The sequence below is a fragment of the Papaver somniferum genome, chromosome 5 (assembly GCF_003573695.1).
Source record: "Papaver somniferum cultivar HN1 chromosome 5, ASM357369v1, whole genome shotgun sequence".
NCBI classification, from domain to species: domain Eukaryota; kingdom Viridiplantae; phylum Streptophyta; class Magnoliopsida; order Ranunculales; family Papaveraceae; genus Papaver; species Papaver somniferum.
In genome coordinates this window covers 214,466,988-214,491,882 of record NC_039362.1, presented here as the reverse complement: position 1 = coordinate 214,491,882, position 24,895 = coordinate 214,466,988, and the positions used below count along the sequence as shown (strand labels likewise).

Here is a 24,895-nt window from a genome sequence, read left to right as displayed (position 1 = left end):
AGCCATATCTAAGGTCCTACGCTTCCTCTTGTGTTCGCCAGAAGGAAGGACAGGAGAAGATGTAGTCTGCGAAATAACAGGACCAACACGATTGATAAACAAAGGATTATAACGCGCGAAAAGACAATTTAGACGAAGCAGAGATACCTGATTTGAAGGGGAGGGCGAAGTAGGGTCACGTATTTTCCGACCCCCAGTTGGCTCGGAAGGAGGTTTTTTAACAAGGGGCATATCACCCTACGAAGAATAAAGGGTTAGAGATTAAGTTTATACCACAGAAAAGAGAGTGATATGCGAAGTGGTTACTTGTTTAAAAGCAACATCCCCATCCTTGGACTCTTTGAGAAGACCAGCAGCAGGCATCTCATACTAAATAAAAAGGAAAAGGGGTGTGAGAACGAGCAAAGCCAAAAAACTAGGTAAAGGTTTAAGAGACGAAGAAATACCTCAGCGAGCACAGACCAACAAAGCTTCCAAGGATCGCAGCTGGCGAGATAACAGTGTTTGGAAAGGGGAGCTTTGCGGGGAATCCCTTTCTCATCGACCCTTCAGACCAAGGGACCCCCTACCACTAGAGGGAACCTCGCCCAGTCTTCGTCCTGCGACATTTGAGAAGATCCATGTTTAAAAGAGGAGATTTGAACGAGGCCGAGATAGTCTTCTAGATGAGCTCAATTCCCCACTCTTGATACTTCTTAGTGCTTATAAACCTTGCGGAATAGTTAGTCGCGAAGGAGTCCGCACTGTAGTCGCGAAGGTTGAATTCCTCAGTTGTTGATGGAACCAGCGAAGTACCTTTTCCTGAGCGAATTACAAACTCGTTAAAAATATGAATTGTGTTACCAGAAAGCTGAAAGACTCCACATTGAAGCTCGTTCAAAATCTCTAGAAAAATGGGATTAGAAGTATCGTAAAGGGGAAAGGAATACCCGGCTCTTAACTGACCGACAGTGACAATCATCCTGTTTGCAGACCAAGTGTCGGATAGAATCCATCGATAATTCAGTTCCATATCAGGAGTTGCAGAGATGGGAGGAATCATGGAGGAGTCAATGGCAGAGGTTAAAGACAAACCCATATTTTAGAAATCTGCTTGGAAATCCTCAAGAGTTTTAAGTTGAGTAGGGGTTGATACCTTCTTTGGATCCATAATGATGAAAATAAAGGCAAGACAGTTGAGAGAAAAGAAGGGTAACTATAAGGGCAGAGACAGGAGCAGAAGGAAAAATAGCTTGAGTTCACGGAAAAAAGGTATTAAAGAAGAAGAACGAAACCCCAAACTAGAGCTAAAACGAGGTATTTATAAGCAAGTGGAAGGTTACCGACAGACCAGGTTGACGACACGTTCGAGGAAACTTGACCGGTAGTAACTGGTTAACAGGAGAACGTGGCCATGTGGAAGCAAGAAGGTGGAGAACGTGGAGGACAAGGAATCCCAAACGGTTCTTATTCCATTCTCATAAGATTCGAACAAAATAAGAAAAGTCAAATGTAGGTACACAAAATAGGTTCGCCACGTGGCCGCACAGGAAGGCACGAGATAGGACTGAAGAATCTCACTTAAAGATCTCGGTCAGTGACTTGTCAAATCAAACGTCAGAATTACCTCGCTACTAACTAATAACGCAAAGCACGAAGAGGAAGCACCCTAAAAACAAAGTACCTCGTATAAAGAATCTAAACTGCGAAGAATCAGTTGGAGTACCCCGCAAGACAGCAACCACGAAATAAAGATGGACGAAGTAAGGTTACTTGGATGGAAAGATAATCAACGAAGTCAGTAAATTATGGACCAAGAAAAGAGACAGTTGTCCCGACCAACATCCAAAAGTGTCAGCAAAAGAAAGGAGAAAACTTTATGGAAAATGATCTGGGCGAAGTATAAAGCATCTCCACGAGATTCACACGAAGTAAAATGAGTTGTACACCATTAGGATCGATTGATCTATAAATAGGGGTCCTTGGGTAATGCAAAGGGGGGTCGTATTCAGAAGAGGGAGAGAGCTTTGCTTAGGGTGAGATATTAGGGTTTCCTTGTACTCGAGAACTTGTATTTTTCATTACTTGGAGTGGTTAATTAATAAAGAATTTCTCATCCAAAACCTTTATCATGTCTTAGATCTGTTTCTTTTCTTATTTGGGTGTGCTACTGGATTTACGGTAGTTACGGTTAGGGCAATCTACCAAAATTGTAATATCAGTGTCATTGTCTAACCTACTTTTATCGTGTGCTTGTGGGTACCTATTAGGTATACTTAGTGGGTCTTATTGTCTCTTTTGTTTCATTGGTCTTTTGCTTTTTGACCTAATCTGTTTGCTAGCTTACTGCAAGTTATATGAGATACCCCGCCTGTTCTTGATAGTTTTGCTGACACAAGAAGATGGACTCTCAGTTCAAATGGCGTTTTTTCCGTCAAATTTCTGTATACTAATCTAAATGCAGAGAGTGGAGTCGACAATTTTCCTCATTCTTTTGTATGGAAGAAGAGCATCCCTCCAAAGATAATTTTCCTCACTTGGTGTTCTATACATGGGAAGTTAAACATTATAGATGTCCTTGCTAGAAAAGGAATTGTCGTTGATGATGGATGCATTTTTTGTGGAGGTGCTTTCGAAACAGCAGATCATATCTTATTGCACTGTAGAGTCGCTTATAGGATTTGGTCACGCTTAACCCCTTCTAATTGGATTTGGTCATTTCCAAGAAATTTTTATGAGCTTGCTCTATGCTGGGATTTTAATCATTTTTCTAGCATTGGAAAACTGCTTTGGTCTCTGATTCCTGCTGCAGTGGTCTGGGTTCTCCGGAATGAAAGAAATTCCTGCACTTTTGAAGAGAAATACACTTTTAAAGCGGATTCAGATTTGGCAAATGAAGCAAATTCATTAGTTTTTGCCTGGGCATCTGCTCTTGGTTCCATCGCTCATCTGAACTTCTCTTTTTCTGTCCAGAATTGGGACAATCTTTTTATGTAATTTTTGTTCTTTTCTTCATCTGAACTCAGCGTCTTATCAAGTCAGTGACCTACTTACCTAGTTTTTGAGCTAATAGAAAAATGTCAAATTTAATATTTTGGTCACTTTGGGACAGGGGACCAAAGTCAAATAGGTTATCTTTAATCAGGTCATGGCTAAAAATAAGAAAAGCATTATACTATATATCCAAATTGTAATTGGTAATAATATTATTGAAATATATTTAGAAACACGCAGTGAAGGGGATCTAATGACCCATAATAGAGAAAACTGAAACATCAGTTGATAAAAACTTAAAGCCATAAGATGAAAAGACTTGATTTTAGCAAACAAGCCTTCTCTGATTTTTTTCATTCATTCAAGTAGAAGAGAGTACCATAGATTTCCTTTCAGGGGCAGAATGTAATCACGTAATTACAACCAGAAGCACAAGTAAATGTACTCGATCTATCATCGTACGCGTAACTATAAGCTTGGGGACAAACATCTTTGAAGAATTTTGAGTACTTGGTCGGAGGGCAAGTTGCAGGAGTATTGTGAGAACCGGTACAGCAATATTGAGCTTGTTGGAATACTTCGCAAGCACTTTTACAAGAAATTACACTACCATATGCACCCTTGATGCTTAATTCTGGTAGGCAAATGGGGTTTATCTTATGCATGCATGCAGTCGAACTACAACCACCTGACCCACCTTGTGGAGTAATAGAGACAGGCAAATTGTAACCATCAACAAGGCTAACATCGTAAAAATCTTTGCCACCATCACCGTTTAGAGTGAATTCAAGTAGGGTTGCTGGCGGAATAGCTCCAGCACCGTTGCATTCAATTTTACCCGAAGCACAATCTGCGGTGGCACAACTGAACCTCCCAGAGGAATCAGTGGAGCAACCGGTTCTTGCCCAAAATCGGCCTGACCATCTAGCTAATGCATCTACGGATAATGATGCCCCAGTTGCAAGTTCAAACCCGGTTTTAGATAATTGGGATCCAGCCCCTGTCAATGTTCCTGGCCATACTGTGTATTCACAATCGTTTTTAAATGTAAACGAAGCCGAAAATGCACCTGAAATATCAGTCATAAACACCTTTTAAGCCAAATACCATCAAATGTAAATGACAGCAGACTAGTTTTCCCATTGGTGATATCAGTCTGAACTACTGTTAAACAGTACAGCTGATAATTCATGGAAAGCGGAAACCAAAAAGAAGAGGAAAAAGAGCCAAGATATAAGACAAGCATTAAGATTAAACCTGTTATGGACACAAGAGCCAAGAAAATAGCGAAAAATCCTTTCGCTTCCATCGAATTTCCTCTGCGAACTTTTTCTTCTTTTCAACAGAAGTACATGAAAGTAGGAGTGAACATTACATTTGGTTGAGTGACCATTTATAGACTTCTTTTTTTCGCTGTTCAAGTGTTTGTGGTAATAGTAAGTAGTCACTCGTTTACGGTTGACCTTTGATTTTGCCTTGGTGCAGAGTCTACATAGTACACTTATACGCGTTCGACATTAAAAGATGAAATATATCTGAGGTTTAAATATATAAACACCGATTTATGAGGTGGGGATCCCCATGTATGGATACAAAATACGGCACACTAATCAAATATGTGAAGTAATGATCATCAAGACTGAGCGAAGGACACCGCATACAGCATATCCGGAATGACGTATCAGATGACGTCATCTTAATCATGAGTAAAGTGTGAAGAGTTGTGCGGTGTTAAGAATGCATGCGAGAAGAGTCAATGTAAGCGTGCGTTAACGGCGCATGCCAGATCTGAAAATAAGGGCTTTATTAGTTGTCATCCACTATGTAAGACAAGAAAATTAGGAGAGAGAAATATTATTTGGAGAACAAGTTAAGGTTTTCTCATTACTTTGTATCCAATTTGATGATTTTAATGAATGTTCTTGTGATTCTTATGATGATTATTTAGATTGTTCTTTAGATTTTACTAAGGATGTAGTCGTAAGATTTCCTGCAACTAAACCATGCTTCATATAGGTGATCTCGCACTGCTTTCCTCTACCTTGCATGAATTTATAATTTGCTTTGACAAATACTATAATCAGGTTTGAATAGTATAATGTTTCATATAAATATCAAAATTTTGTAGAGTATTTGATAATTTGCCCGTATCTTAGTGGCCGCCATTTGTATATTCACTGCTTACATTTGCCCTCCAACCCAAAAAACTTGACTCCATCACTGAGACCACTGACCACTTCAAAAGGAAAACTGGACAAAACCTAGTTATAAACTTAAAGTTCATCCTCTGCATCCGCGCATCAGTTTCATATTTGGTGATGTATTGGGAGTGTTGAACTGTGCAGGATTGCATGACTTTATCCCTGTGACTTTGGACTATTAATTTGGAAAAGAGAAGAGACTCTCACGCTTTCAAGCAGTAATGAAGAAACTGCCGGTCTACAATTAATTTGAACCGCTGGTAATTTATCTAACGTTCGCATTAGGACCCCAAGGGGAGTCAAGACTGGATTTAAATTTAACAAGGGCATACCCCTCCTTTCTGTAGTACGACCATGAGATTTCTCTGAAAATTAATTCTTTTGTCGAAAGAGGCATCATGAACTACATTATTTTTCTTGAAATTGGAGTTAATTTGATAATACACATTAATTTTGGTCCTGAATTTCTCTGCAAATCTCATCTAAGATTCACACTTGGACCCAGACAAGTGAAGACAGAATTTAAAGTTGAGATGGGCACATTTGAACGCTTTCTATACGACCCAGCATATCAAGTCGTCCGGTGTGTTAACACAACGTGACTTAACTCTCAAGATAACACAACTTGTATATTTGGAAATCTATGTATATTAGGGAATTGTCTTTATTTGGGAAAGATTGTATCTTAACCCTCAAGTTAGTTATGCATATATATGCATTGAGTCTTTGTATATTCTGTATATTGAAATCAATTGAAACAGTCTTGTTTAATCTTGTCTCTCTTCTCTTTAGTTAATCCTAGTAGTTAATCCTTTAATCTAGAAGCTCAATCTGTAACTTCAACAGATGCTTCCCCTGTTACACACCCGATGACTACAAGAGCTCGAGATGGTATTTTCAAACCAAATTCACGATATGCTCTCATCTGTGATTCAGTTCTTGAACCATCCTGCATTTCTCAAGCTCATAAGGACCCTGACTGGCGTACATCATCCGACGATGAGGTCAATGCATTACTTCGAAATGGTACTTGGTCCTTAGTCCCGTATCATCCTTCTATGAATGTTATTGGTTGTAAGTGGGTTTTTCGAATCAAGCGTAATCCAGATGGTACCATTGCACGTCGTAAGTCTCGATTAGTTGCCAAAGGATACAATCAACAAGAAGGAATTGATTACTCTGAAACGTTTAGTCCGGTTGTTAAACCATGCACTATTCGTATTATTCTTACATTGGCTTTATCCTCCAATTGGCCCATTCATCAACTTGATGTGCAGAATGCTTTTCTTCATGGAGAACTTCAAGAGGAAGTCTACATGAAACAACCTCCTGGTTATGTTGATTCTCGTTTTCCTACACATGTTTGCAAATTACATCGTTCTCTTTATGGACTTAAACAGGCTCCTCGTGCGTGGTATCACAGACTTAGCAATTTTTTGTTGCAAATTGGTTTTGTCACTTCCAAGTGTGATTCGTCCTTGTTTATTCATACCGGGACTCATGGTGTGATCTATTTGTTGGTGTATGTGGATGATATTATTGTCACTGGCTCTAGTACTACAGGTATTTCATCTATTCTCTCTCGTTTACAGCAAGAATTTGCAATTAAAGATCTTGGTCAATTATCCTATTTTCTTGGGATTGAGGCAATTCGTACTTCTTCGGGGCTCTTTCTCTCGCAACATCGTTATGCTCAAGATCTTCTTATTCGAGTAAAAATGGATGGCGTTAAACCAATTACTACTCCGCTAAGTACTTCCGGTGATGTTTCCTCTGATCGTAGCACTTTATTAACAGATGCTACTGAATATCGTAGCATTGTTGGAGCTTTGCAATATTTAACTTTTACTCGTCCGGATCTTGCATTTGCTGTCAATAAGGTTTGTCAATATATGCATGCTCCTACAGAGTTTCACTGGGGGTTAGTTAAACGTATTCTTCGTTATCTAAAGCATACAAGTACGTTTGGTATACTTCTTAAGCCATCCCCTTCTTTACAATTATCTTTCAGTGCATATACTGATTCTGATTGGGCTGGTTCTCTTGATGATCGTCGTTCTACAAGTGGATATTGTGTTTATTTGGGTGGTAACATTATTTCTTGGAGTGCTCGTAAGCAAAAGACTGTTTCTCGTTCTAGTACTGAAGCTGAATATCGAGGACTTGCTATTGCTACTGCCGAAATTATGTGGATTCAATCACTTATTTCTGAGCTTCGTATATCCACACGCTCTCCTCCCATATTATGGTGTGATAATCTTGGTGCAACTTATCTCACAGTTAATCCTATATTTCATGCTCGGACGAAACATATAGAAATTGATTACCACTTTGTTCGTGATCAAGTAGCTTCCAAGCTTCTTGATGTCCGTTTTATATCTTCTAAAGATCAAATTGCGGACATATTCACCAAACCACTTTCTAGTGATCGGTTTTCTCTTTTAAGGTTCAAGCTTACGGTTCAAGATAACCCGTTACGCTTGCGGGAGGGTGTTAACACAACGTGACTTAACTCTCAAGATAACACAACTTGTATATTTGGAAATCTATGTATATTAGGGAATTGTCTTTATTTGGGAAAGATTGTATCTTAACCCTCAAGTTAGTTATGCATATATATGCATTGAGTCTTTGTATATTCTGTATATTGAAATCAATTGAAACAGTCTTGTTTAATCTTGTCTCTCTTCTCTTTAGTTAATCCTAGTAGTTAATCCTTTAATCTAGAAGTTCTATCTCGGTGACTTGAGGCTACTTATTTTCCACATCTTACCAGCCTAAGATGTTGTCGAGACGGCAGAAGTAATTAAGATGAAAGGAAGTAAAGCAAAAAGGACGTAAATAAATCCCGCCGACATGACAAACAACTGTAATTAAAAAGGAAAGAAAAAGTGATCAGTCTTATAACGCGTTTGGATATGCATCCAGAAATAACTTTTTGATAAAAAAACAAGAAGTCAGGTCAATTATAGAATTACAGTATAACTTTTAGATGCAGAAAACTCGATTTTTTATGAAGTAAAATATCTGGACTTCTGACTTCTACTTCTAATTCCTGTTTCTGGAAAAGCAGAAATCAAAAGCAAAATTATATCCAAACGCGGTTTCAGTGTGTTACACATATGGGCATTAGCACTTGGCCAAAAGGGAAAAAAAAAGTAATTATGTACTCGACTCTCCAAAACTAAACAATTTACTCCACCGAGTAACATTCCGAAGACTCATGGTGGGCGGTTAATGATAGACCAATGATGGGCGGTTAATGATATAGTTTTTGAAGATTCATGAGAGACAGTTCAAGATGCGGTGGTGGCGTCAGTTACGACGACTATGTTGCTGGTGGTTGTGGTGGCGACTTATGGGTAGGGGTAGGGGGTGGGCGGTGCTGGAAAAAGTTTTAAGACTACAGTACTTGGTTGGGATTGCTAACTGGGAGCCTTTTTAAAAAGTTGTAAAAGTATTTTTGTTGACAACTGGGTTGCACGGACATAGACACGATGCGAACGCGGACACTATAAAATTCTCAAAAAACTAGGACGCGGACACGTATATACATATTTTATTTATATATTATCATGTATTTATACAGCAAAGTCAAGTATTTCGATCCTAAAAATTAGAAAATGATGTTATATGTGTATAATTTCAAAAGAAAAGAAGATATCGTTTGTTTATACACTGCGAAAGTCAAACAATCAGTCACTATTAAACACATGGCACAATTAAAATGCATTCTTAGAATAGCATAGTGATGTCATTTCCAATTATAAAATCTTAATAAAGACCTAAATTATTGATCTAAATGTTTGTCTTTCTTTATTTGGTTAATAATAATAACAATTAGGAAGAAGTTTAAATGAAAATGAAAAAAAAAAAACGTCGGACACGCGTCGTCGGTATGTCCAAACCATACGCTTGCAGGAAGCGCAAATTGGTGCGTCGGACACGCGTCGTGTCAGCGTCCCACACGCGTCCCGTGTCCGATGCGAGTTGGTTGGACACTGACACGGCTCAAGAAATGGACCGTCCGTGTAACCCAGGTTGACAAGAACATGATTATAATAAGAGACTCTGTATTTAAGCACGGGACGTGGACCTTTTTTCATAACCCCGAATCAGGAAAATATTCGAAAGTCAAATTCCTTACATTGGTCGCGTACAACCTTGAAACAACTTGTACCGGAAATGTGATCACAGAAGAAGCCAGTAATACCAAATTCTACATTATGCCTCTTCTACCACATGTACAAAAGCTACAAGGCTGCTGAGGGTTTTACTATGTCCACCCTGTAGATAAGGGGCACTCCCTTTCTAGTTCAGCCTTCCTAGAATACCCTTCCGATAATCAACAGAACCCTCACTCTCACTCACATACATATACTACAGTAACAATAAAAATTTACACTTCACCTTCCCTAAAAGAAAGTCTCTTAAAAGTTCTCTAGGAAAAAAAAGGCTTTTAAGTTTTCTTTGTTTTATTTCTTATCCAACAACAGCTCACCGCACACACAACGAACTTACCAACACTGCGACGTATCTTAACCATCTACATGAAAATGATCAAAGAAACAGTCGAGCGACTCAAGGATGTTGAAATGAAAGACTACTTGGGGAATCAATTCTTACAATGAGTTCCTCTTCTTTGCCGGAGTCCTCACTTGAGTTATCATCTCTTCCACTCTCATTTCTGTTTCTGCTGAGGGGAATGTCATCCGGTCTTGCGAAATCTTTTACTTTAAAGCTAGTCTTTCTCACATTGTTAGATCCTTCTGATTGAACAGCCACAAGTGACCTCTCTTTTTTCCCTGATGGAACCCTTGGATATGATTGGCTATGCTGTTCCTTCCTCTGAGAAGTCTTAAAACTTCTAGAAACCTTGAAACTTTTAGAATTTCTATAGCTGCTACCTAGCTTCTGATTCAGATGAGATGAGATAAGAAACAGTTAGTACAAAAGGATAGAGGGCTAAACTGAGCTACAATTGCAAAGAATTAATTAGCAAAGACGTGGATCAACTTTTACAGTGGCTTCTGCGGCCATATAGAGATGATCCAAGGCTGGGTATTTTGGAGTGGGTGGAGTTTGGGGTAGTACTTGTCTCTGTGTGTGTGCGTGTCTGTGTGTGTATATTCTCGTCCCCGCGGACCATGCTCGCCAGAAAATAACTCAATCAAGCCTGTAAACTAATCCCCTCATTTGGTGATTCAAAATCATGGAGGACTGAGATACCATTGCACCATTGTACAAATCAATGGAAATGGAGTTCGTTGTCTCAAGGACAGGATTACTTTTAGGTGAGAATTTCAATATCACCCACTGTACCACCTTGGATCTTTGCCATAGAGGGCCCCTTAAAACCACTATATACACTTGACTGAGTGAACTTGTAAGAATAAACTGCGTTTAGTAACAAAAAATACAACCACAAGAGACGATCATCTACATTAACTATAGGTGTTATAGGTTACCTCATGTTGACTATGTTGGCTTTTGTACATGTGCTCAGGCCAACTCATTAGGCCACCATGCTCTCTATTTAGGCCTCTAGATGGTTCAGCTGCAGCAGAGATACGCGAAGATGTTCTTCTTTGTAGTTGTGTGTCAGCCTCAACAGCTGCCATGTCAAATATAATTATCCTAGCTCTTGAGTCAACCTCATACGAGGTCCCTTGATGACAGAAACTTGCAGCCTTGGCACCTGCATTCAACCCAATATCCATATATCACTATTCTAGCGTCACAAAGGATGTGCATACCAAGTAAAGTCGAGTGAATGGTTTTACCATGAAGAAATAGGCAGACTACATACATATGCCCAAAAGTGGTTTTAATGTTTCATTTTAAACTGAGTAATGAACCAGATGTGTGAGAGGAATGCAAAATAAAGTCGATTGACATTATGAGAAATTGCATGTTCCACTTAATTCTGTAACAGGTGACTCAGAACAGTCGCTTAATTATTGTATACCAGATTGCTATTTAAGTAATAATTTACTCAGCGATACTTTTCTCGATTAGATTTTAACATGTACAGTCGCTTAAGTATTGTATACCAGATTGCTATTTAAGTAATAATTTACTCAGCGATACTTTTCTCGATTAGATTTTAACATGTACAGCTGTGTAGCTTAATACTTACCTGATCCGATGACTTCCAACTCCATCTTTAGCTCTCTAGTCACTATTGCATGCACGAGCACGACACACTTGCATTAAACCCAGTACATACCATGTCTTGTGCAAACTCTCTATGCAAATGTATATTTTGTTTAGAATTCTGAGTATACAACTTGTTGACTTAATTTGAAACTAGATGAAGAATTGTTTCTCAGTCCAAGTGATCTAATGTTGGGTATAAGAACATTGCATAGAAAAAAAACAGTTCTATTTTTACCCTTATCATCAGGAGTTGAAGATCATTTTAGTTTCTGGTCATCGAACAAGCAGATGTCGGGTTCGAGCTTCTAAAATTGTCTCATTCATTACATTCAACCTGGGGTGCAACAAGCAAAAAGCTGTTTACAAAACTCTTAAGCAAGCCAACCCCTAAGCAAAACCAGGGTCAGGTCTCAGAACTCATGCCATTCATAGCATCAATGATACTGTGTGTTACTCCAGATGAGGTGAATTTCATCATTGTATAACAACTGAGCTCATTTACAGCATTATCAAGCTTGTTTTATCTTCCGAAGTATGCAGTGTAAATGACGTTATTATTGTCAGTATATGATGCATTTCATGAATCTTGGTCCACAGGATACACTAAATTGTATGGATGAGTTACTCTGGTCATATATAAAAATGACGTGCGGTTAAGGTTCGTGTTTCAGCTATTAGATGTAAATTAGGTTCCTATGAGGGTGGCTTCACAGAACTACTAATGCTCCAACAAAAACATAAGCATATATTTTTGGACGAGATATTTGCTTACCTGATGTTTCCAAATTGAGAAAGCTTAAATCTCCATATGAGGGTAACAACACTCCTGGAGATGCAACCAATTCCTCTGGGTTGGTTTGGATTCTTACAAATCCTTCAAATAAAAATCCAATGGAATGAGGGGGTATTTCTATAATTTCTCCCCTTAAGAATATGTTCATTTCCGACCGTTCCGCAACAATGGATCTCAATTCTTGCATAGCCATTTTCTCAAATATTTGGGGAAGAAGGATTTTTGCAATGGCTACGGCACTTTCCTGCAAAAGTAAGAAAAATAATAAGAACTTCCATATGTTTTCCCATCTCTATCAACTGGCAAATCCTTGTACAAATGGTTGGTTCAAATTAAGCACTATCTCTTGTCAACAGATTGAACACCTTATAATATGGTTAGTGTGAGTTTATCTGCAGCCCTACAGATTGTGCACATTAATCCTTTATATTCTCTATCATGAGTTACCTTCCACAGGATACCTTCCACAGCAGGATCTGATCGGAGCAACGAAAGTATCTTATCACTTTCAACAAAGAAACAGTGTACAACAGAATCTGTGATCAAGTCGCAGATGTAGGGCTTTCCAATTAGTACTTCATAAAGACCTAAAGTACTTCCATGTGAGAATGACGGATGCAAAGAATGCTTGTTTCTGAAATTCTTACTGCCCCACTGCAGAATAAAGATTTTTATTCTTTAGTCAAAGTTGACATGGTTACTAGCAAAATCCAAGAGAAGTCAAATCATAATAAGTTGAAATTCATTTACCTTCACAATTCCATTTGAAATAAGCCATATTCCATTTGGTTTGGTTCCCTCTTTACAGAGTGTTACTCCACGCAATTTTGTTACTTCTTTCGTAGATTCTTCAATATGCACACGTGCAATAGAAGGTAGTGCTCTCAACAAAGGGTGAACTCTTAACATATCACTTATCTTTGGCATCTTTGCTAAAGGAGGGTTCCTCAGAACTTTCTTTAAGTCAGTCTGGCAAGCAGAATAATATCAAAATTTTGAGTATGAATTGGAATGAAGAAGGGTGTATATTCGTAGCCGTACAACTGAAACCCTCTCAACTCACCTGCACCGAATCGTGAAGATGAATCATCTCTTTCTCTTCTAATATCCCAACTTTTTCGAGATTTTGGACATACTCGCTCAAATGTTTTAGTACCGCATATGTAACTTGTCTTGTTTTCACAACATGCAAAACCTATGAGAAGTTCTAAACATTAAGAACCAAGCATTAAACCAACCAACTACCAGCAAGGGTTTGAAAACTAAAACATCATGATAGAAATGAACTACTGAAGCACACTTAAGGATTCGTTATAAAAAGTCAGTCTAGATAGAAATCAGAATGCCAATTCAATTCAGAGTACTATAAATTACGAACCTGAGGGAAAGTAACGCGGACCTCTTCCAGAAAACATCTTGCTTCCTCTCCTTCAGATTCACTTTCATTAATTACAAGAGAAGCAATCTCACTTTCACCTAAAAAAAGGGAGGTCAGAATTAAAAGAAAGCACTCACTTAAGGTAAAATCCAGACTACATTGCAAAATTTAAGGATAAAATAGGTTACCAATAAATTCATGAAGTTGCCTTCTTGCAATCCTATGAGCACGGAGGAATGCAGCGCATATGTAACATGCAAATTCTAATCGCTCCACTGTGAAATAAGTCACCAGCTTCCGTGGACAGATGCTCATCTGGAGCAATCTATAGTAACTTGGAAAATGAACATGAGATTTTAGGCCTTTCCAGTCACACAGAGAATCATCACTGACTAAATCAATTGCCTCATCAACTGATTCGATCAAAATGGTTGCAGTATTCTGGGCTATCCTTCCCTCATCTAGCATCCCCCAATAAGCAGCTTGGACTCCTGGCTCCATAAATGTTATTCTTAAATAGCTTTATTTATAAATTGCATCAAGGAAGTAGTAATAGTTTAATATAGACAGAGACCTCCTGTGACATAGAATACAGATATCCAGGATTTGAAATGTGAAGCGAGAAGATATATGGAACAAGATTTTAATTAGTAAATTTCAGAAACACTGAATAGAGAGGGATTGAAATGGAACACAAAGAGGAGATTTCGTGAAATCGAATATGAGATTGCCATCGATTTTTGAGTTATCAACTAATGAACTAAAGATGCCAATAGTGTTAACCGATTCGAGAAGCATGAGGCATATTGCCAGCTGTGAGTAGTTTCAATAGCCATGGCTGGTTTCACATGATGTAGTCTCCCTAGGAGAACTTGGAAGCCCATCGTATAACCTTACTCTGACAATTATTACATATATTAGTATGGTCACTATGTTCTTAATCAAGATAAAAAATAGTAAGAAATGAGAAAGGGATGGACAAAGCCCAGCAAGACTGATAATGATTCCTTAAATTCTGACTTTTAAATAGCTTATTCGTCAATCAGATTCGAGTCAGTACTTAATCAAATGTACAATGAGCATTAGGAGATCTGGATAGTAAAAGTATTTTACTTCTGGAGTTTCAGATAATCAATCATACTACTTAGAAAGAAAATTTATGGAATTCATGGTGAAAAGAACGCTATACTTGAGGTTTCAGAGTGAAGACAGGATAATGAAAATGAGAGAGCCAAACTATGCACTAACCATTTAAGAGGCGAACTCGCGTGTCTGTTAAATTCATAGCATGGATGCTACTCTCATGTCTGGATACAGAGTGAGGGTGCACCTGGTCTTCTTCCAGGTTATTCAAGCAAGCAAGATGCTTTTTCACTGTGGACCATTCAGCAGGTCCTAGTTCTTCATCATCTCCAAGATCACTAAATGCTTCATGTGCCTTGTTCATCATTTCATACCTTGTATAGTCTAATATGCGTCTCTGATATCACAAATAGATAGTTGAAAAATTAAAATCAGATGAGGAACAGATAAGAGAAGCCACAAATCTACAATGCCAATGGCCAAATGTCATTAATTAATCAACAATTCTACATTTCCTGGAAATAAAGAAAGAACTAAAAGTAATATCACCTTTGCAGCTGATAGCTTATCCATACCCAGAAAATGTAAAACAAACTGTGTTGTTGATCCATTCACAATGAGTGTCAAGAAAACAATCCCACCCGTGAAGAATAAAAACTGTAAAAATAAAATGTTCTAGTTACTATAAGGAAGGAGTACTTATAAGCATCCAGTCATTCGTTACAGAAGGAAAAAGGTGGGCCATAAAATAAATAAAAAACGTGTACTGAAATGATATACCAGAGCTCCTGTTTCTCGATTTAGAAAGGCCGAACTGTCGCTCGCACGCTGAAACCATAAAGAAACAGAATCTAAAATGTGAATTGGTGTGTAACAATCAGAAACTGTTCGAAAAATTAGAAAACACGTACTGTAAACTGAGGTGGCAATTTTGAGTTTAACAACGTGTGTAACAGGAAATATAAAAACAAAAAGATACAGTGGCAAAGAACCAGAATACAGGATGTACTAATTACATAGAGGAATGCTCCCTGTTCTCTTCTATTTTCTCAATTTCTGCAGTTAGACTTGGTATGTAAGCACTTTATTCTCAATACCTATTATTTTGCCGAATTTGTTTTCGAAAGTTGGGTTTTAACAAAAACGTTTTTCCCACTGATAGGTATCTAAAGTTTTGTTTGATAGGACATGTAGAACCTGCAATAAGGCTCAGTTGGTGTTGTTCCACAATTATTGGGTATCTGTACTTCACACAACTTATGAGAGAAATATTAACGAAATTACAGAAAGTTACCAACAAGTATGACAATAACTTGCCTTCACTGACAGTGACAATGACAATGCCACGGCACCTCTTAAGCCTGACCAAACAAGAATAGTTGCCTCTTTCCATTCGAGACCATATCCAAAATAACGCAGAAATGGATACAAGGTCCCAACAACTATAACGCGGGACACTTGAACGAAGACATAGAGAAGAATGAGGTAGCCCCATGACGTTTCTGAAACAAACAAAACAATCAGCATGACAATACACTGAGTAAATTTTGATGTGGGTCCATGTTCTGTGAGAGCATGACATAGTGTAACATTTCACATTTGTCAAATTATATAGTCATTAGAAACACAATCTGCTGTACAGTAGACCTGAAATTTAATTAAAAAAAAACGGCATGTGATAAAAGTATCTATGACAGATTATGTTTAAATGAGTAACCACATAGGACACATGTCACACTATGATCGGACCCACGCACCCACATCAAGAATTTCTCAAAAGCATTGCTTCTTGAATATCTAACACTGATAACAAAAACCTACTGGGAAAGAAATGCCATGTATCACTACTTACTCAAAGTTAGACAAAGTTACTTGGAGACTTTGTTTGACCATGGAGACCTTAGTGGCCAACAATGATCAGACAAAAGCAAACTTAGTGTCTCTCCTGTGATTAGTCACTCATGAGACTTCAATATGAGTGTTGAAGAATGAAAGCGAACACTTAAAGCAATTTGAGGATGGACAGCATTAGACTATTGCAACTTATGTGAATTGGATGCTTCATTCAGAGGCAAGATATAGTTCAAATCACTTAAAGAAAAGGCACTGCCATAACAACAGGTCTAGGAGTCACGAAAGTTACAAATGTTTGTCACTCCTTGCCGAACACATTTAACCAATGTCAAAATAGCTATACTTCCTTCCAACAGTATCAAGCCAAGGAGTTACAATCTGTTATGGCACATGAGGAAATCACTACACATCTTGGCATTCGTCACTCAGTAACAAAATAATTAGACAGACTGATCAAGATTGCTTAGTCAGGTTTTTCCTTGAAAGTTGAAATTGATATAGACATGCAAACATTATAAATGTACGCTCTGAGCATTATGAAATGTTTGGAAGTTTTAGACCATGTTGCTAGTTATAAACTGCATTATTGCCGACGCACAATTTCAATATTTTTGACCTAAGCTTTTCTCTGTTTCTTTTCTTGGACATTATAGAGAACAAAGTTCGTCAAGTTTTTCCAAACTGGCAAGCTTCTCAGAAAAATTGCATAATAATGTACAGAACAAAATAAGTTTTGCCAAACCTACTCAAACCTAGAAAGTAAAAAATAGAATCATGTAGAAACTGTGTAAAGAGGTTGATGGTGCTTTACCATGCTTAAAGAAATAATTCTCACTGTGTAGAACTGATTCAGCTATAACCACCCCACTGCAACACAAGGAAGTGCAGATAAGCATAGTTAATAATTAACTAGGAAAAAGAAGTTCGCACTACAACTAAGCATTACAGTAGGTGTCTTTTATCAAACGAGCTCCAAGCTATTAGTCAACAAATAATAAATGCAAGAACATGGTCTAACATATTAAAATATACTCCTTAAATTTGACTGCACAATTATTTGCTGCTGCAATTAATATTCTGATAATGATAATCTTCTATATATTTCTAACTGTCAGCCTACAACAATGGATATATAAATACATATTATGTTAGAGATCATGTGACCATCTGAAGAAAACAAGTGCCACTTAGCCTTTCTGCTTATAAAGGTGTCGCTAGCTCATTGGTTCAACAGGACAAAGTAATGAAATAGTTCGAAATCAAAGCATCGTGAAACCCACAATAAAATTAGGTGTTAATTACTTGATGTTGATTCACAGGACTATTTGGATCAACAGTAACACCAGAAGGGTTAGAATCAAAAATTTGATGAATAGATACAAACAAACTTAGCTCCCTGTTCAACCATCCTAAAGCTAAAGTGGAAGAATTTTGGACTCACATAAGATAAATAAAAAGAGATAAAATACCAAGAAAATATGACAATCCCCCACCTTAAAGCCAAAGTGGAATAAAGGTGATAGCACATGATTCTTCATTAGTAACATGGAGATAATGGCAACACATCCTCATACCTAACATGGAGATAATGGCAACACATCCTCATACCTACATGGTTTTCCATAAATGATACAATAGCAGCAACGAGTTTGGGACAATTGGCATATGAAAGAGCGTCTTACTTTACTCAAAGATAAAATCATGGGAGCGCAATTATAAGAAAAGGTAATTATATGCTAGTGTCATGCAGATACATTCACCACTTAGGGACATGATCACAAGAACTGAAATACATGAACAAATTCGCACCTTAAGATGAAAATGAGGGTGTTAGCAATGTACGAAATCATTTCCCTGAAAAAAAAAACACTTTCAAAGATTTAAAAGTTCATCCATTTCGCTGAAACCAGATAGAAAAGTAAATACATTCGTTGCATACAAGCTTAACAGGTAATATAATAATCAACTCATGTGGAAATTATGCTTTCAAAGAAACAGAATGCAGAGACTTCGCAGCATTGCAGTGCACATGAACGTATCTTACTGTTCCAATTTGTGTACATCTGGTTCGACGCAGCAAATATTGGTATGAATATATTTGTTAACAAATGGCATCAAAAATTACAACTTCTACAAATATCATGCTCAGCAAAATTTCTCAATGGACGCAACCTTTGTGACCCACTGCAGTATCAGCAATGAGAGACTCACTGCTTTTACAAATACAGATTTCCTTTCCGAACTCTTTTTGGGGATAGATTTGATAAACTCAGATAATACAATTCAAAAACAAGTGGAAGCTGCAAGTTAATGTCAAGACACGTATGGGCTTTTCCCGAGTCACTCTAATAGAGTTCTAACAAACAGCGTATCCTATATATGTTGCAGGCTTTTTTGTCTCTTGACAAATCGAGGTAAAAGTTCTAGGTTCGATTAAAAAAGGTTACATTTTAAAAGGCAAGAGTCCAAACAATTCATTGTTATATGGTTCCAAAAGTTAGTTTTACATTAATCCGTGTACTTGTAAAAACTGTTTTTCTTCAATATGCAACAATATCATTAAAACTAAATTGGTAAGAGGCTCTAAACAGTTGAAACAATACCTTATAGGTTTACAAAATACAAGAAGCGTACCAAAAATGATGCAAGCTATGTTGGCTTTCACCCTTAAAAGCAGTCCTAGCAACTGCAGAATAAAACCTGTCAAGATTTTAACTCCATAAGAAGATTTCTACAAAGTTTGATTAATACAATTGATTATCTGAAATTGTGACTTCAGTGGCATATTCAACTTACATCCCCAAAGTCATCACTGTCAAAACACCTGACACGCCAGCGCCATCTTGAGCCTAGCATAAAAAAAAACACAATCCATGTTATAACAACATAACCACAGAAATTAATGTAACACTTACATAGGTTTGCAAACCCCCCAAAAAACATTATAGCCTAAAATTGGTAATGGGCCTTCTGTGAAGACCAAAACACACGGAATTGCTTTAAAGGAACATAAAGAGAGTTTATGCTGAAATAGATTTAAACTGCAAAATGATACTGACGAGAATCTTACAGTGAAGTAAGCAAGATAGCTCACTGCTAGAGTCAGTGAAATCTCTATGATTGTGTCATTGAAAATGAACCCCAGCCACAACACAGACGCCACTCCAAAAGCAAGACCAATAGCTACACTGGAAAAAGGAGGAGCCTCATAACCAACATTCCAATTACACACAATTAATCATGAAGGTGATAGAACACATACGCTCCAAGTGAAACTTGTGATAGAAATTTGACTATATCTCCAAAACTGAAGCTCTCTCCCTGGACCATACGGTAGAACAATTGATAAACCACGATCGCCGTACTGCAAAAGGAAACAGGGACTTTTTCTTACAGCCAACATTATAATTCAAAAATACTTATGACATCCAAATGTACCGTATAGATAAAAGCAATCAAAGCATTTCATGAGCATGCAGCCAAAGAAAGAGCACATATTACACTAATCGGCTAAAAAAAATGTGGAACTTCTGACAACTATAAGGGTCAGATGAATACCCATCATTCATCAATGATTCTCCTTCAATTATTGTACTCAATTTTTTGCTTGCACCCAGCTCTTTCAACAAAGCCACGACAGCAACAGGATCAGTAGCACTAAGAAGCCCTGCTAGCAACAAGGATGTTTTCCAAGTCCAGTTGTATGGAAAAGCAAGCTACAGATGTTTATTGAGAAGATCTATTAGACCGGCAAATTGTTCTTTCTTTGAAAACAAAGTCAAAAGTTTAATTACCTTCATTGCACTTCCAAGACAGAAGGTCGAAATCAGAACACCAGGGCCAGCGAGAATAAGCATTTGACCAATGCATCTCTGAAGGGGATTAAATAGTAGTGTAAGAGGAAAAAGTCAGCGCTAAGGATGTGAATCATGTAATAACTATTATGATCAACGGTAAGGGAAGGAAGTCTGCCTAATCTAATGTTTCAGCTATTATGTGGGATTCATGGAGGAAAAGAGCACTCGTGAATTCAAAACACAACAAAACAAAGCTTGGGTTGGCGTGATATAAGAGTTTGTAACAACTTCGGCCTCAAGCTATGAAACTGAACCAGGTATACTTTAACAGGCCTTGTGCAGATACTGTGTTTTTTAGCTGTGAGTAAATCCTTGATATTGTTATAAGTGTGGATTGTGCTTCATAACTTTTGAGTCAATTATGAGGGATCTTACAAATAAAAAAAATTACCCCTCTTCAGATTTTCTTGTTCATGTGATTCTTTCACCTCAATTTTTTAGGTTCCTCCACTGCCCAACCTTTCTTCCACTGTTGATTCTCATCTTAAATCTTCTCAGTTTATTGTAATTTCTATGCAACTTTTGTAATTGTGCTGCATCACATGTTTCTGACCTAACCATTTTTATATCTAACATTCATGACAACATCAATCTTGAAACCCTACATAAAGTGAAAATATCAAACAAGAGTTTCTATTTCTGTAAAGAAGTTTAGAAATTTCATATTTGCCTTTTCTTCTGTCCTTCTCATGTCAAGTACTTTTAGTCATTCAGTTACTGGTCCATATATGACAAGCTTTCTAAGTTGAGGTCATGAAATCAAAAATGGTTTGGTGATCCTCTTTACAATTCACAAAAAAAATGCAGCTTACTTGAATGGCATACATTGGGAGAACATAAAAGCATGAAATTTGATCTGGAATAGTGAAATGCAGGTTTTGATTCCTAATAACACAAAACACTACAAAAATAACAAAGATCAAGTCCTTAAATTGTGAAAAAACTTAAAAGCCAAACCTTGATTTGGTGTACTTCCATCAAAAAGGCGCTCTCGAAAAGAAGAGCAGGAAGAAAAATAGCCAAGAGAAGATCCGGATTGATACTTGCCCCTGTTTTCAAAAGCCATATTTAACCTCACTAGAAATTTTTTAGTGAAAATGTAAACCAAATATTTCATTGCATTGTGATGCTATATCCTTAATAACAGTTCAATGTCTCGGGTACATGAGAAAACGAACAAGAGAATGCTGACAAGTATCGCTCCGCAAAATATGGAAACTCAAAAAATGGACCATTATAATCGCAGAAGGTCTGATATTTCGTTGAAATCAACTCTACTAACAAAGATACTATATAGAGATATATAATCGTACTATCCAACCATACTAAGATGGAGTAAGCCACCTCATATGAGATGACATTAGACTTGACCACAAGTTAATGTTCAGTAACAAACATCATGCCAAAGATCACAGATTAGGTAAAACTTACATAGGCGAATACCCGCCCCAAGTTTTCCAAGTCGATGATCTGTACCAAATTCTGCACATAACATGAGTACTTGGAAATTCAGCGTAAGTTGTAAATATCATAACACGTGCAACTGAAGGCAAAGTTACAATCTAACAGTCTTAAATGAACAACTTAAAATAGAATTTGAAAAATACAACTTCTAAACTAACTGTAAATGAGATTGATTGAAAGTTATCATGATGACAGACTGTTTCATATAGACGATCTACATCGAAATCAGTTTCCACCATTACTGCCACAAAATTCATTTTAACAGCCATTTTCTTCCTCATGAACGGACAAAAGCACATAGGTGGTCGCTAAACAGTTGTAAATAGCCGGTTAGATTGCTTCCATTTCTAAATTTTATCTCCTAAAGCCGCAATACCAGTTACAACAAAGGCCAGCATAACAGTCGTTTTCAAACAACGATCTATGGTGTGAAGATCATCCTCCCAACTAACAAAATTCAGCATGTGAATCACCTAAACAACTAAACTAAACTAAAAAAGAATAGAGAAAAAAGCAGTGCACTAAGGGGTAAAACAACGAAACTAAGCTAATTCCACTTAAATCATTGCAACTTTATCAGTTATTTCGTCAAACAACTAAAGTAAAATACAAAAACAAAAAACAAAATTCAGTAGAAAAGTTTAACTGAAAAAGCAAAAGCAGATTTGAAAAAGTTAATGAGGTCCACATAACCAAATTTACAAAACCTAAATTTAGTTTAAGAATCTAAACATCCAATTAAAAAAGATGAGTAAGAAGAAGAAGAATTTCACCTAAAGATCCAAGTCCAACACCAATGACAAGCAGCGCAACAGTATAAGGCACTCTAGTACCACGAAGAGCATGTCTTGAACCAATTCCCAAAACCATACATAATCCAAAGAACACAATTGCACTTGTTGGTTCAAATTCTTCTTCTACCTGAACAACTTTCGTCACATCAAATGGAATCTCCGGTCCATCTCCCATAATACCACCCCACATTTTCACACTTCAATCAAAACCCTAGAAATCGAAATCAATCAGAAATGCAGTAGAAATGAAAGTCCAAAACAATAAGTGAAGTATTCAGAAACCTTAAATTAAAATAAGTAATTTAAGGATCAGAAGAACAAATCAGTGGAAATCCAAAAAAAAAAAAGAAAAAATTGATTGATACATTTCAACAAATAAAAAGACATAAATTGATTAACAAATGAAGTAGATTTGAAGTAATGATAAAATAACAAAAGATGCTCACAGTTTTGTTGAAGATGATGAACACTTGGTCGCCACATTAAACCTCAATACGAACAAAATTCAAATGCAATTTTTTAATCCATCTTTGACAGGTAAATTGTAAACCCTCCTGATTTTTTTAATCACGTTTCATACATCAGATTTTGTCTAAAATCTGGACAGACGAAAGAAAAATAATAAACTAAAGAGAGATCGAAACAGAGGTCAGAGACTCAGACATCGACACAAGAAAGAGGGGAGGAGGTGGAGGAGATCCATCGTGCGAGATCATTCATTTGCTTCACTAAAACAGTGTGTGCAAGTGAAAACTTCTGAAACAGCTTCAGATTAGCAAAGGGAGAGGTGTCATGGAGGCCAGTCAGTCATTTTGTTTCCCTAACTAGGTTATTCCCATCTAGGTAGTGGATAAGGGCTAGTACAATGGTAGTATTTGGGTGTCTAAGATGATACCAATAACCTAAATCCGAAGCTCGTCAACTCCAAATTCTTTAAGATCAAAAAATCAGAATAAGTAAATAAATAAATAAAATAATAACTAAACAAAATAATTGGACAAGGATGTCTTCGAGGCGTTCAAATGATTAATAGGTGTTTTTTTTGGTTAAAATTAAGAGAAACCACGATCAGCAAAGATAATCACTCCTCTTGATGCGATGTAAAACTAATCACTTAATATTGCTCCTTATTCTGGTTATTTGAAAACAAGATGTTGGTTAATTTTTTTGAACGTCTATTCTAGCATTTTTTTTTTGTGGCTTTTCTAAATTGGTTGTCTCATCAATAGCTTTCTCAGGAAAAATTAATAGGGAAAAAGAGTACTATTACAAACAATCTAGAAACTAAATCGGGCATGTATATGTTGCCTCCTTAAAAACCTTGTCCGGGAAACACCTAAAGGGACCATATCCTGGATAAAGGAAAAAGAGTATAACATTTCATATTGCGGATAGCATTGGATTCACATGCCTCATTAAAATTTTGGCAAGAAATTACCCTTATAGGATAAAACATTGACTAAAGAAATGGTCGAATATGTTAAGTCCAACATAGATCCTGCAAAATTACTCTCCTCTGAAGTAAAACCTTCTCAAAACGTCTGGTGATGCAAAACTTATACCGCTTACTGAATACTACTTTATTATAACAATGTGTGGAGGGGTCATGCAACCGATGCAAACCAACATTGCATACCTAGTATCTATGTCTTTCATTATTTCACACCAGTTTCAGATTGTCGCATTAACTTCAAGCATAACAATGAAAAAGGATTATCATAAGCCTTATTATATAATTTTTAAAAACTAACTCTGCAAAAAAAAATTTAGAACAACAAGGTAATGCGCACATACTATATTTACATGGTACTTCTGGACTGTAAAGAAATATGTCTATGTACGGGACAGATGTATTTCCTTATACTGTACGGGATCATATAATATTGGTTGCCGGAATACATTAAGTGTCATGAATATAAACACTCAGGTTTGCATAGACAGGTCTTAGGCTAGCATGTATACGAAATTCAGGTCATGCAAATATTTCAATTTTCAACGAGATCTTATAGGTTGGTTCAAGCATGTATATTAGCGCTAAAATATGATATCACCAGTTCATCCTAATTTATCCATGTACCAAAAAATTGTAATGCAAAAAGACATCGTTCACTCGAATCTTTTAATCCAAAGGACGATTATAACTTATTTTCAACCTTGAATTAATTCACAAATTCGGTAGCTGCCTGAATTGAAGGACATCAAATCCTTCTGAGATTTGCTAAGGTCGCCAATCACTCATCATAACCTGATACAAATTGAGTCCTTCGGGGACTAACACGCTAAATTATATAAACATTAGAACACAAATGAATCTCAGTGATGAAAAAACTTATGTTCAG

General features: G+C 37.0%; 2 protein-coding genes across 8 annotated transcripts; both read right to left on the bottom strand.

Annotated features, from left to right (window-relative positions):
- Positions 1 to 3,212: 3,212 nt before the first annotated feature.
- Positions 3,213 to 4,312, bottom strand: LOC113278596 (thaumatin-like protein 1b). The gene is made up of 2 exons (XM_026527400.1): positions 4,231 to 4,312; positions 3,213 to 4,042 (listed from the first exon to the last, which is right to left on the bottom strand). Exons 1-2 carry the CDS (start codon positions 4,280 to 4,282, stop codon positions 3,366 to 3,368), a joined length of 729 nt encoding a protein of 242 aa, XP_026383185.1. The 5' UTR covers positions 4,283 to 4,312; the 3' UTR covers positions 3,213 to 3,365.
- Positions 4,313 to 9,250: 4,938 nt separating this feature from the next.
- On the bottom strand, positions 9,251 to 23,326 carry LOC113284607 (sodium/hydrogen exchanger 7-like). Of its 7 annotated transcripts, none has more exons than XM_026534107.1 (25): positions 23,003 to 23,326; positions 22,536 to 22,767; positions 21,730 to 21,780; positions 21,256 to 21,347; positions 20,236 to 20,313; positions 20,000 to 20,157; positions 19,704 to 19,805; positions 19,512 to 19,629; positions 19,238 to 19,290; positions 19,076 to 19,141; positions 18,251 to 18,295; positions 17,253 to 17,308; positions 15,905 to 16,089; positions 15,368 to 15,415; positions 15,137 to 15,244; positions 14,753 to 14,984; positions 13,693 to 13,995; positions 13,505 to 13,602; positions 13,190 to 13,321; positions 12,877 to 13,095; positions 12,574 to 12,780; positions 12,106 to 12,370; positions 11,314 to 11,355; positions 10,643 to 10,872; positions 9,251 to 10,088 (listed from the first exon to the last, which is right to left on the bottom strand). In XM_026534107.1, exons 2-25 carry the CDS (start codon positions 22,744 to 22,746, stop codon positions 9,756 to 9,758), a joined length of 3,432 nt encoding a protein of 1,143 aa, XP_026389892.1. In that variant the 5' UTR covers positions 22,747 to 22,767; positions 23,003 to 23,326; the 3' UTR covers positions 9,251 to 9,755. The 7 variants fall into 7 exon arrangements, 6 of the variants coding, with proteins under 6 accessions (XP_026389892.1, XP_026389894.1, XP_026389895.1 ...); XM_026534109.1 differs by having other exon boundaries at positions 9,251 to 10,085; XM_026534110.1 differs by lacking the exon at positions 11,314 to 11,355.
- Positions 23,327 to 24,895: the final 1,569 nt, after the last annotated feature.